Source organism: Chaetura pelagica, unplaced genomic scaffold, assembly GCF_000747805.2.
Source record: "Chaetura pelagica isolate M959 unplaced genomic scaffold, ChaPel_1.0 scaffold79, whole genome shotgun sequence".
NCBI classification, from domain to species: Eukaryota; Metazoa; Chordata; class Aves; order Apodiformes; family Apodidae; genus Chaetura; species Chaetura pelagica.
The window spans coordinates 5,643,464-5,657,748 of record NW_009969339.1 but is presented as its reverse complement, the minus strand read 5'-3'; the positions used below and the strand labels follow the sequence as shown (position 1 = coordinate 5,657,748).

The window sequence follows — 14,285 nt, the reverse complement described above, 5'->3', positions numbered from 1 at the left end:
CTGTTGGTCATCCTTAACAGACTGCTGAATAAGATGTCTCAAGAAGAATCTGCCCAAGGCTGCTGAGCCTTTGGACATGATTCCTGGCTCTGGATACCTTAGATCTAAAATCGTGTGGCTCAAAATACAGTCACAGCCACAGTGCAAAAAAACTGTAGAAACAGCTAAAAATAACCAAGTGTGGTTGCCTTGCTTATAAAAGTGTACGAACTACATTCATTATTGTGTTTGCTGACAGACAGACCCATAGCTCTAACAAGCTGAGAAACTGTGTTCCCACTTCGCTGACTTTCCAAATCACACCATGTCTGGTGTTCCAAAACACTGAGTACAAATGTGCTGAAGCACTATTGAGACTGAACTAGACAGGTTCAAATCAGAATGAGCTGTCCTGCAGTGGGCTCAATCTACGGTAAATATGAGTTCCTCTTTCAACTAGCAAGTCAAAACCTGACAAGGTGCTCCTTGAGTTAGGGTTGTCTTCAAAATTTCTCTATCAAGCAACCTAGGAGACACCACAACCAACAAACTCTAGGTACCATCTCCGAGGCCAGTGCCCTGCTCTGTTGGCAACATACTTTCATTAAACTAGGGCAGCAGTTAGGTGGGGTCATTGAATGCAAGGGGGTGTACACATCATCTGTTCTGCTGCCATCATCCCCACTACTGGGGATGTGCCCCAAAGAAACAACATTTTTCAATAGCTCCAAACAGGAGAAGCTGAGAATAAAGCGTGCATCATGACAGCCCTAGTCACCATGGATGAGTAACTCTGCCTTCCTACAGTAAGAGTCTGCTTGTGGATTTGAGGTTTGGTATTGTTTGGGAGATTTGGTGGATTTGAGAGGAGGAAGAGCTTGCTTTAAGTCTGAAGGCCTGTGCTGGAACTTGTAGGATGAAATTATCATGCTGTTGGTATACTTGTTTCAAATCACCAGCTTGAATAAACAAAAAAATCCCCAAGCTTCAGAAACATAGTTACAGAAATAACTCACCCACAGGCTTGGACACGCTACTGTACTAACAGAGGCTAAATTTGCCAGACTGCAACAGCCAGCACCTACATTACTTCATTGCACATCACAAAGTAGCAAGGAAAGGAGAAAAAAATCCAAGTAGGACCTTTTTCCAAAGGCATTACCTAAACTCTTCAGTCACTCTATTATGCATGACTTTCTCACTAGCATGTGAGTTACCACAGAGCTCCACCAGCATCTGTCAGGAATCACCTCCACCAGCCAGGCACTATAAGCATGTAGAAAATAAAGAGAATGCTCCTGTGATAAGCACTAAAGAAATCGCCTTCAAATTTCCTAAGTACCATCAGGAAAGGAAATTAAGGAGAACAGCGTACGTTAATTTTTTATAGGAATGCTTTTCCCCTATGCCCAGCCTGTCTTTCAGGATACTGTGGCCTTGGTTAGTATGTAATTACACTGTAGCTCCATTACATGATCCAGAAGATGGATTCTCAGAAAGGGGAACCCACAAATCCATGACAAGTATCACTCCAGAATAGGTTATCAAAACTAAAAGCTAGGACCAGGTATGCATACATCATAGGAAAAAAGACTCACGAAACGGAAAGCGTTACCCAAGAGACTATAAACTAAACAAACTCTAAGGCAAAGGTGCAAAAAAGATGACACAGAGCAGAGAAGCATCTTTCAAGTAATCAAGGCAAGAGCAACATTTAATGTTAATTCAGTGAGAGATCAAGACCATGACCTGCAACTTGAGAAGTTCTGTGTCCTCACAAAGAACAGAAGAAATGCTAGTCATCTATGCACAGGGATTCTCAAGGACTTTTGGTCCTGGCTATTTAATACTGCTACCACTGCACAGATACAGTCTATGTGAGACCAACTAAGACTAGAAATGTTTAAAGGAAATGAGTCAACAACCTTGTACATTTTTAATTCATTATGTGAGCAGAGGGTTTAAAAATGCTGAAGAAGGAAAACAGCAAAAAGTTAGTACGTTTAAACTACTTCTAGTCATTGGGAAAGCATCCTGTGCAAAAATCTTACATAGATTTAACAGTGCTACAGAGAACAAGTGCTCACAATCACTCTCTTTGTACATCCTACTGCACAGCTGCATAACGAACAACAGCTAACATCTGGCCTGATTTTCCACTAGACCTTTAACTCTATAGCAAGAATCACTGTGACAGATGTTATGCACCTATATACCTTACAAAAATAACTCTGAAAGTTAACAATCACATTGGAAAGCAGAGTGAGAGAGAAAAAATGGGGAATTAACGGACTGAGTTAACAGCAACACCCACCAGGCAGGAAAGGCAAGTACTGTTCTCTCATGATCTTGCTTCCATTCACAAGTAATTTCTTTCATGAACAACCCATTGCTGTACAGGGTAAGTGTTGAGTTTAGAAAGACAGCTTATTTACGAGACTGAGGTAATCTGAAAAATCTAACCTAGCAGAAGCTGTCAAGGCTGAGTGTCAAGCAAACTCTGTTAGGCAGGCACATCCCATTAATCCAAGTTTAGGATGGCCACGGACTGGAAAAAATTACTTGCACTGCAAGTTGTACATAAGGAACAAGAGACATACACAAAAGGCAATACCTTAAAAGACAACAGTCAACACAAGAAAACATTGCTGCTAATAAATAACCCAGACAGACTGCATGCTCAAATATGATCTTACGTTGCCAGCGTCTCAGGCTTTCTAGAAGTCAGAGTCACAGTTAAGTGCAATGCAAAGCCCTAGGTAGTAAACCCCGCTGAGAAGCAGCAAAGGTCCCTGTAGACATTACCACAGAGAAACACCTTGGATTGCACTTCAGAACAATATTGATCAAAGTGACATTTTTTTTAAACATTAATCTGGACTAAGACCACTGGTCTAATGAAGCCAAATTAAGCCCAACTGGTCCAGCACAGAAGGAAAGGATGGTGACAAGGGCAACAAGTTGCTGTAACATTCATATGCTGTATATAAGCAGGGAGGGGGATGGATTTGCTCTGCAGAATTCGTGATACAGGTTAGGTAACTGAAGCTGTGTCATCACTTGTGCATAATATTATTTTAAAACTGAAGAAAAAATACTTTTAAAAAGTATTTTGCAGTCTTGGCAAACAGCAAGTACTCACGTTCAGCAATTTGCTGCACAGGAAAGCCCAGATAGAAGCTGAATTCCACCACAGACAAGTTTCTTAGCTGCTCACTGACTTCAGACCCATTTAGAAAACCGTATCTATCTCGGATGGCAAAAACAATGCTCACAGGGCCTTGCCGAAATGCTGCACCAGGCCTGCTCAGAGTTATATTCAGAATCTGAAAAACCAAGATTGAAAAAGGGTCAGCAAAATCAATTAACTGGCATTTCCATTCCTTTCTTGACAGAATTTTTTTTTCCTAATATGAAGAGGGGGCAATTCATATCAAAACAGAGGAACATCTATTCCATATTGATTCAGCCTGTTGAGTCTCAGAAGAGGCAGTTGTTACATGGGAATTCCTCTTCTAAGAATTATTCTTTAAGGTCAGTCATAATCCAGAATGATCTGAAGCTACAGTGCAGAAAATTGTGAAAAAACCCGCCTAGAGAGACAGCCAATAAAATAAATCTACTGATAAAATCTTAGATTAATACCAAACTGCATGGAACAGACAGGAAGAGACCATGGTAAGGAAACATTCTCAAACTTGGTAAAGACATCCCACCTAACACATGCCCAGATCTTACCACTGGTTAGAGTTCTTATTTTAGCACTAATGTACACAGGAATTGTGTTCATGTAGACAAATCTCTTCCAGATAGTAAGCAAGTAAGTATTTAAAACAAAAATTTGCCAAGCTGATAGTCTAAGAAATTGTTTCGTGTGTGCTGTCTTCAGTCTATCCAGTCACATTGTGCCATTCAGTTTTACAGTACTGAGCACTTCATTGTATGTACAATAAAGTACTTTAGGTACTACAAAGTTGATGCCATTTTTCTTGCTATGATTTTATTTTAGGGTACCATAGATGGACATTTATGGTATCAGTTAAATAACACATTTTTTACTAATTTGTATGACACCAAACCTAGAATAAATTTAAGAATTCAGAGAGAAGAGGGAGTTGGTCTCATTTAAGTTGAATTACTGACTTTACAGGGAGTTTCAAGCCCTGCTGTGTGATTCAGTACCCTGTACATATACGTTTCATATGTGAAGCTCCAGTAGCAGCTGCCACAGACATCACATACTGCTGTAAGTATTTCTAGACCTCAGAGGCAACCAGGATGTTGGCTCACATAATGGCACAGTGCATATAAATCCTGTATTCCCTAATAGCATCCCCTGACTGGCAGTGAGACCTGAAAGTTGTCTTCCAACCAAAACTTTCCAAACACAACCTACTCCATAATAGTAAAACCTGAAGGGAATTACTTGCATAAGGGCTGAGGCAACCTTTATATGAAAAAGTATAAACTCTATTACATTCAGTAATGCTTTAGGGTATAAAACATCATCTTGGATAATTTTTTCAAAAAGCTTGAAACCAGAGGGATATGTGGTGCCATACTATTTTGCAGGGGAAAAACCCCTGACTTCATGACAAAGCCTCATAATTCAACATAATCTAGATGGCGAGTGGTAGCTGGTAAAGGCCTAACTCATTTTACTGGCTGGATGAAGCAAAGGACAACCAAAGGTGAGGAGCAAAAGGGACACACACAGAACATCCTGATGATCTTACCTGGACAGTGAAGTTGTAGAACTCCTGATGTTTGCTCACTTCCATGAATGCCATTGTCAACCCTTTCTCAATGCGTCGGCTAAAATTGCAGAACCTGATTTCCACATTCCGAGGCACAAACTGTAGCACTGAAGACAAAGGGTACACATTACTCCTACAGACCAGTACTTCCATGAGAAAGAACAAAACAAGTAAGATAATCCAGAGAGCTACCACTTCTTCATGGAGTTCAGGATATACTCAGTGAAACCCTGGGTAAAAATACAGTTGAAATAAATTGTGTGATGGTGCAGTAAATTCTCTACTGAGTAGTATCTGTTGCAGCAGCCATTAGATTGCCAAAAGCTACTAGTGACAAAATATCTACTGTTTCCTTTTTCATACTGTAAGACCTTCACTACTAATTTTACAGGACTTGAACATTGAGTCAGCCACACTGAAATCCTTAATATTCAACCCATCAGTGAAAATCTTTAGGAAAAAAGCACTAAGTCTCTTTTACTTGTAGACTGAAATATAGTATTTAGTTAGTATTTAGTTGTCTGAAAAACCATGGTATTAATACCCATTAGTATCAGTCTGACACTTTCAGCGCACCTAACTGGCATACCATCTTTTAAACCTAGATGCATATACCTTAATCTCTTTCACAGGAGATAAAGCACAGGAGAGTGAGCCTAGAGCAATGTAAGCAGACATACAAACCTTAACTACACACACATCTGCTGATTTCCTGGTATAGTCTTACCCAAAGAAATGCTAAGAGTACATTACAGATCCTCACAGCAATGTTCAAGAACAGAAAATAAGTCTACTGTCTTTCTATCTAACCATGTTAAGTAGTGGAAAAAGACATCACACCTGCACAACTGAAGATGTGATGTCTTCCCATACAGCTATTGACAGAATAGAAACAACACGAGACATACCTGAACAAAAGCACCTATGTTTAACACTCAAGAACCCTGCATATATACTCACTCCCTGTCATTAGACAGTCAATGAACGAGGTAGGTGGTTTTATTAGGCAAATAGTGCCTAAAGAAGACTTTAAATTATACCACTGGTTTTCAAAATCTACTACATGAGTAATATTTTACTTTAGATTATTACTAGTCATGAAATTGAAATAAACTGCTGCCACACAGCAGCCATGGAAAGCTGAATACAACATGAGCAATCCTCCTGCTCACATTATACATGAGCAATCAATCCTCCTGCTGCCCAATTCTCCTACATTATGAGGATCTTAAAAAGTAGAATTTAAGGTAAACATAATTTGAATCTTGACTTAAGCATTATAAAGTAGTTGCACTGTGATTTTATGAGCAAATGCTCTACAGAATTTTTTTTCTCCTCTCACTTTTTGAATTAAGAGCAAAACTATTTGGCAACTAAAGAATTTCCTGAAAAAATGAATTAAATTACAGGGTTAACTGTTTACAATTTGTCATCTCTCAATCATGGATCCAGCAAGTATTTCAATAACAATCAAGAATTAAGATTCACAGCAGTAAACTCCAGGGTTTTGACTCAACCTTGCACACTTAATTACAAGTGAAGAACAAGAATCTTGTGAAACAAGATTAAGCTACATCTCCTCTTCTTTGTTTCAGGAAGAACTCACCAGTCTGAACTTGGAACCTGTTATCTGGCACAGTGAAAGAACGATGCAGTGAGAGGATCATGGGGGCCTCACCACGAAGAAGACTGCTGTTCACAAGCACATTTATGACAGCTACTGCCGTGTAAACAAAAGGACCTGATGTCACCAAGAAAGCAAATTTGGGTGCAATTTTATAAACCTACAAAAAAAGAAAATGAAATTAATTTTTTATGTGAAATTTGGCAACACTTTAGACTTACACAGTCTCATGCATTTCAAACCCACATCATCAAGAGCTAGGAAAATGCAATCTTCATTTTTCAAAGAGAGCACAGAAGCATAAACACTCTGATAGTGCTGTGTTTTGTAGTCTCTGGAAACTTCTCTGTGCTAGGTGCACCTATGAAAATCTCTTCAGTACCAGACACCAGTCTCAACACTTCTTGATTTCTCACATCCCAACCTAGCAGCACTCCCCCTCGCCTGCATTCCCGTGGAGTACATAAGAGCTCCCATGCAAAACTGCTCTTTACTTATTGAATCACTTGCACAGCTTCTGCATTTCAGTTACATACTACACAGCACATACATCCTATGCCATCCACATGTGATAAGCAAGAAGCAAACTACACATAAACTGTGTTTTACGGATATAATTTTCACACTTAGCAACTATTTCTTCCAGAGAACATTTCTACCTGCTTATTTCAGTGCAGCTACCACAATTGCAGTTTTCCTTTTCCAATTCACCTCCTGACTTTGAGTTTTCCTAAAAATCCTGATGAGTCTTAAGTCATTGTGTTGAAGAAATTAGATTGTAAGTATATAAATGTCAGTGAACCTTTCCATGCAGACAGTCGTATTTACCATTTCTCTGTCACATAAGTAAAAACAAATTGAAAGCTTTTATTTATTTAAACATATTGCAACATCTTCTCTCCTTCAGAGAAACCCTCTCAATACCCAGGACACTTGTTTCCTGTTATTTTTTTCCTCTTTGGTTTACTCTCCCAGTTTGCTTTATTTCCCTAAAATAGACAATAGTACAATATTTTGGGACATACAACAGGACAGCCTCACAAATAAACAAATAATCTAAACCAGAGAGCCAAAGGTCTTGATAAATGTACACTTCCTAGATGAAGAGATGTTAACACCTGTGCTGGTGAAGGGATATGTTAGATATCCTTACAATCATCCTTACAGAAATGTACAGTGCTACTTAAATTGTGACCTTGTTCCTTACTGGTATTTCTGCAACAGTGCAAAGTGATGGCAATTGCTGTTTAGATGAGACAGCAAGCAGCTCTCTCCTGTCCTCTAAAATCAAGCATTTCAAAGAGATTATCTTCACGAGAAGAAACTACCTAAGCAGCAGAAGGAAATAAAAGAAATAACCTAAGCTGCTCATTATTTCTTTCTTCATTCTTAGTCCACAACTATATGCAGCATCCAGCTTTTATTTTAAATAGATTTAGACCTACAGAACTCAAATTTGTTTGATATGAATAATATGCATAGCTCTTTCCAGTTCCCCTTATCTGAAATTTTATCCCTTTATATCAGGATGAAATTATCTCTGTAGCTTCAGTTTGTCAGATGGAAACAGCAGTTACAATGAGTAAGACATGCCAAAAGAAAGTTTCCCATTTCTTGCAAAGGAGAAGATTTAAAAGGCAAGAAAAAGAGGAATTAGAATTACAAATCTCCATGACAAGAATCCCAGTCATTGGAAGTAAGGAAGCCAAACAGGAGGGAGAAAGACTCTCCACTGGTCAGTGTGGATTGGGTTAGAGTCAGATAAACTGAAAATGCACAAATCCATGGGCCCCAATGGGATGCATCCATGTGTGCTGAGAAAGCTGGCTAATGTTGTTGCTGAGCTGCTCTGCATCATTTTTGAAAAATCATGGAAAAGGGGAGAGGTGCCTGAGGACTGGAAGAAAACCAGTGTCACTCCAGTCTTGAAAAAGGGCAAGAAGGAAGACCCAGGCAACTACAGAACAGTCAGCCTCACCTCCATCCCTGGGGAGCTGATGGAGGAGCACATTCTGGAGGCCATCTCTAACCGCATGGAAGAAAGTTATCGGGAGTCACCAACATGGATTTAACAAAGGGAAATTTTGCCTGACTTCTACGAAGGCACAACCAAATGAGCAGATGAAGGGAGAGCAGTGGATGTCATATACCTTGACTTCAGTAAGGCTTTTGATACTGTCTGCCATAACTTCTTTGCAGGAAAACTCAAGTCATGTGGGACAGATGAATGGACTGTGAGGTGCATTGAATACTGGCTCAACAGCAGAGTTCAGAAGGTTGTGATAAGCAGGACATTAAAAAGCTGGAGGCCCGTGGCCAGTGGTGTTCCCCAGAAATCAGTACTGGGTCCAGTTTTGTTCAGTACCTTCATCAATGACCTGGATGAGGGGATAGAGTATATCCTCAGCTAGTTCATGGATAATATGAAACTGGGAGGGGTGGCTGACACACCAGAAGGCTGTGCTGCCATCCAATGAGATCTAGACAGGCTAGAGAGCTGGGAGAAGGTGAACCTCATGAAGTTCAATCAGGAGAATGTAGATTCCTGTGTTTGGGGACGAATAACACCAGTCACCAGTACAGATTAAGGGTTGTCCTGCTGGAAAGCCGCTCCATGGAGAAAGACCTTGGAGTCTTAGTGGACAGTAAGTTATCCATGGGACAGCAATGTGCCCTTGTGGCCAGCAGGGCCAATGGTAACCTGGGGTGTATTAAGAAAAGTGTGTCCAGCAGGTCTAGGTAGGTTCTCCTGCCTCTTTACTCTGCCCTGGTGAGACCACACCTGGAATACTGTATCCAGTTTTGAGCTCCTCAATTATAGAGAGACAGGGATCTACTGGAGACAGTCCAACGGAGAGGTACAAGGATGATTAAGGGACTTGAACATCCCTCCTATGAAGAAATACTGAGAGAACTAGGGCTGTTTACTCTTAAGAAGAGAAGGCTGAAAGGGTGTCTATAAATATCTAAGGGGTGGGTGTCAAGAGGAAGGGGCCAGTCTCTTTACCAGGCCTGCTCAGAGTTATATTCAGAATCTGAAAAACCAAGATTGAAAAAGGGTCAGCAAAATCAATTAACTGGCATTTCCATTCCTTTCTTGACAGAATTTTTTTTTCCTAATATGAAGAGGGGGCAATTCATATCAAAACAGAGGAACATCTATTCCATATTGATTCAGCCTGTTGAGTCTCAGAAGAGGCAGTTGTTACATGGGAATTCCTCTTCTAAGAATTATTCTTTAAGGTCAGTCATAATCCAGAATGATCTGAAGCTACAGTGCAGAAAATTGTGAAAAAACCCGCCTAGAGAGACAGCCAATAAAATAAATCTACTGATAAAATCTTAGATTAATACCAAACTGCATGGAACAGACAGGAAGAGACCATGGTAAGGAAACATTCTCAAACTTGGTAAAGACATCCCACCTAACACATGCCCAGATCTTACCACTGGTTAGAGTTCTTATTTTAGCACTAATGTACACAGGAATTGTGTTCATGTAGACAAATCTCTTCCAGATAGTAAGCAAGTAAGTATTTAAAACAAAAATTTGCCAAGCTGATAGTCTAAGAAATTGTTTCGTGTGTGCTGTCTTCAGTCTATCCAGTCACATTGTGCCATTCAGTTTTACAGTACTGAGCACTTCATTGTATGTACAATAAAGTACTTTAGGTACTACAAAGTTGATGCCATTTTTCTTGCTATGATTTTATTTTAGGGTACCATAGATGGACATTTATGGTATCAGTTAAATAACACATTTTTTACTAATTTGTATGACACCAAACCTAGAATAAATTTAAGAATTCAGAGAGAAGAGGGAGTTGGTCTCATTTAAGTTGAATTACTGACTTTACAGGGAGTTTCAAGCCCTGCTGTGTGATTCAGTACCCTGTACATATACGTTTCATATGTGAAGCTCCAGTAGCAGCTGCCACAGACATCACATACTGCTGTAAGTATTTCTAGACCTCAGAGGCAACCAGGATGTTGGCTCACATAATGGCACAGTGCATATAAATCCTGTATTCCCTAATAGCATCCCCTGACTGGCAGTGAGACCTGAAAGTTGTCTTCCAACCAAAACTTTCCAAACACAACCTACTCCATAATAGTAAAACCTGAAGGGAATTACTTGCATAAGGGCTGAGGCAACCTTTATATGAAAAAGTATAAACTCTATTACATTCAGTAATGCTTTAGGGTATAAAACATCATCTTGGATAATTTTTTCAAAAAGCTTGAAACCAGAGGGATATGTGGTGCCATACTATTTTGCAGGGGAAAAACCCCTGACTTCATGACAAAGCCTCATAATTCAACATAATCTAGATGGCGAGTGGTAGCTGGTAAAGACCTAACTCATTTTACTGGCTGGGTGAAGCAAAGGACAACCCAAGGGGAGGAGCAAAAGGGACACACACAGAACATACTGATGATCTTACCTGGACAGTGAAGTTGTAGAACTCCTGATGTTTGCTCACTTCCATGAATGCCATTGTCAACCCTTTCTCAATGCGTCGGCTAAAATTGCAGAACCTGATTTCCACATTCCGAGGCACAAACTGTAGCACTGAAGACAAAGGGTACACATTACTCCTACAGACCAGTACTTCCATGAGAAAGAACAAAACAAGTAAGATAATCCAGAGAGCTACCACTTCTTCATGGAGTTCAGGATATACTCAGTGAAACCCTGGGTAAAAATACAGTTGAAATAAATTGTGTGATGGTGCAGTAAATTCTCTACTGAGTAGTATCTGTTGCAGCAGCCATTAGATTGCCAAAAGCTACTAGTGACAAAATATCTACTGTTTCCTTTTTCATACTGTAAGACCTTCACTACTAATTTTACAGGACTTGAACATTGAGTCAGCCACACTGAAATCCTTAATATTCAACCCATCAGTGAAAATCTTTAGGAAAAAAGCACTAAGTCTCTTTTACTTGTAGACTGAAATATAGTATTTAGTTAGTATTTAGTTGTCTGAAAAACCATGGTATTAATACCCATTAGTATCAGTCTGACACTTTCAGCGCACCTAACTGGCATACCATCTTTTAAACCTAGATGCATATACCTTAATCTCTTTCACAGGAGATAAAGCACAGGAGAGTGAGCCTAGAGCAATGTAAGCAGACATACAAACCTTAACTACACACACATCTGCTGATTTCCTGGTATAGTCTTACCCAAAGAAATGCTAAGAGTACATTACAGATCCTCACAGCAATGTTCAAGAACAGAAAATAAGTCTACTGTCTTTCTATCTAACCATGTTAAGTAGTGGAAAAAGACATCACACCTGCACAACTGAAGATGTGATGTCTTCCCATACAGCTATTGACAGAATAGAAACAACACGAGACATACCTGAACAAAAGCACCTATGTTTAACACTCAAGAACCCTGCATATATACTCACTCCCTGTCATTAGACAGTCAATGAACGAGGTAGGTGGTTTTATTAGGCAAATAGTGCCTAAAGAAGACTTTAAATTATACCACTGGTTTTCAAAATCTACTACATGAGTAATATTTTACTTTAGATTATTACTAGTCATGAAATTGAAATAAACTGCTGCCACACAGCAGCCATGGAAAGCTGAATACAACATGAGCAATCCTCCTGCTCACATTATACATGAGCAATCAATCCTCCTGCTGCCCAATTCTCCTACATTATGAGGATCTTAAAAAGTAGAATTTAAGGTAAACATAATTTGAATCTTGACTTAAGCATTATAAAGTAGTTGCACTGTGATTTTATGAGCAAATGCTCTACAGAATTTTTTTTCTCCTCTCACTTTTTGAATTAAGAGCAAAACTATTTGGCAACTAAAGAATTTCCTGAAAAAATGAATTAAATTACAGGGTTAACTGTTTACAATTTGTCATCTCTCAATCATGGATCCAGCAAGTATTTCAATAACAATCAAGAATTAAGATTCACAGCAGTAAACTCCAGGGTTTTGACTCAACCTTGCACACTTAATTACAAGTGAAGAACAAGAATCTTGTGAAACAAGATTAAGCTACATCTCCTCTTCTTTGTTTCAGGAAGAACTCACCAGTCTGAACTTGGAACCTGTTATCTGGCACAGTGAAAGAACGATGCAGTGAGAGGATCATGGGGGCCTCACCACGAAGAAGACTGCTGTTCACAAGCACATTTATGACAGCTACTGCCGTGTAAACAAAAGGACCTGATGTCACCAAGAAAGCAAATTTGGGTGCAATTTTATAAACCTACAAAAAAAGAAAATGAAATTAATTTTTTATGTGAAATTTGGCAACACTTTAGACTTACACAGTCTCATGCATTTCAAACCCACATCATCAAGAGCTAGGAAAATGCAATCTTCATTTTTCAAAGAGAGCACAGAAGCATAAACACTCTGATAGTGCTGTGTTTTGTAGTCTCTGGAAACTTCTCTGTGCTAGGTGCACCTATGAAAATCTCTTCAGTACCAGACACCAGTCTCAACACTTCTTGATTTCTCACATCCCAACCTAGCAGCACTCCCCCTCGCCTGCATTCCCGTGGAGTACATAAGAGCTCCCATGCAAAACTGCTCTTTACTTATTGAATCACTTGCACAGCTTCTGCATTTCAGTTACATACTACACAGCACATACATCCTATGCCATCCACATGTGATAAGCAAGAAGCAAACTACACATAAACTGTGTTTTACGGATATAATTTTCACACTTAGCAACTATTTCTTCCAGAGAACATTTCTACCTGCTTATTTCAGTGCAGCTACCACAATTGCAGTTTTCCTTTTCCAATTCACCTCCTGACTTTGAGTTTTCCTAAAAATCCTGATGAGTCTTAAGTCATTGTGTTGAAGAAATTAGATTGTAAGTATATAAATGTCAGTGAACCTTTCCATGCAGACAGTCGTATTTACCATTTCTCTGTCACATAAGTAAAAACAAATTGAAAGCTTTTATTTATTTAAACATATTGCAACATCTTCTCTCCTTCAGAGAAACCCTCTCAATACCCAGGACACTTGTTTCCTGTTATTTTTTTCCTCTTTGGTTTACTCTCCCAGTTTGCTTTATTTCCCTAAAATAGACAATAGTACAATATTTTGGGACATACAACCGGACAGCCTCACAAATAAACAAATAATCTAAACCAGAGAGCCAAAGGTCTTGATAAATGTACACTTCCTAGATGAAGAGATGTTAACACCTGTGCTGGTGAAGGGATATGTTAGATATCCTTACAATCATCCTTACAGAAATGTACAGTGCTACTTAAATTGTGACCTTGTTCCTTACTGGTATTTCTGCAACAGTGCAAAGTGATGGCAATTGCTGTTTAGATGAGACAGCAAGCAGCTCTCTCCTGTCCTCTAAAATCAAGCATTTCAAAGAGATTATCTTCACGAGAAGAAACTACCTAAGCAGCAGAAGGAAATAAAAGAAATAACCTAAGCTGCTCATTATTTCTTTCTTCGTTCTTAGTCCACAACTATATGCAGCATCCAGCTTTTATTTTAAATAGATTTAGACCTACAGAACTCAAATTTGTTTGATATGAATAATATGCATAGCTCTTTCCAGTTCCCCTTATCTGAAATTTTATCCCTTTATATCAGGATGAAATTATCTCTGTAGCTTCAGTTTGTCAGATGGAAACAGCAGTTACAATGAGTAAGACATGCCAAAAGAAAGTTTCCCATTTCTTGCAAAGGAGAAGATTTAAAAGGCAAGAAAAAGAGGAATTAGAATTACAAATCTCCATGACAAGAATCCCAGTCATTGGAAGTAAGGAAGCCAAACAGGAGGGAGAAAGACTCTCCACTGGTCAGTGTGGATTGGGTTAGAGTCAGATAAACTGAAAATGCACAAATCCATGGGCCCCAATGGGATGCATCCATGTGTGCTGAGAAAGCTGGCTAATGTT

At 39.2% G+C, this 14,285-nt stretch overlaps 1 protein-coding gene across 1 annotated transcript in view; it reads right to left on the bottom strand.

Annotated features, from left to right (window-relative positions):
• KIAA1549 (KIAA1549 ortholog) overlaps positions 1 to 14,285 on the bottom strand; it is an 84,021-nt gene that overhangs the window by 58,968 nt on the left and 10,768 nt on the right. The window contains exons 3-5 of the mRNA XM_010005813.1: positions 12,433 to 12,610; positions 10,806 to 10,933; positions 3,122 to 3,305 (exon numbers count right to left, since the gene is read on the bottom strand). Of these exons, the coding sequence (XP_010004115.1) occupies positions 3,122 to 3,305; positions 10,806 to 10,933; positions 12,433 to 12,610 (490 nt within the window). The remainder of the gene's footprint in view (positions 1 to 3,121; positions 3,306 to 10,805; positions 10,934 to 12,432; positions 12,611 to 14,285) is intronic.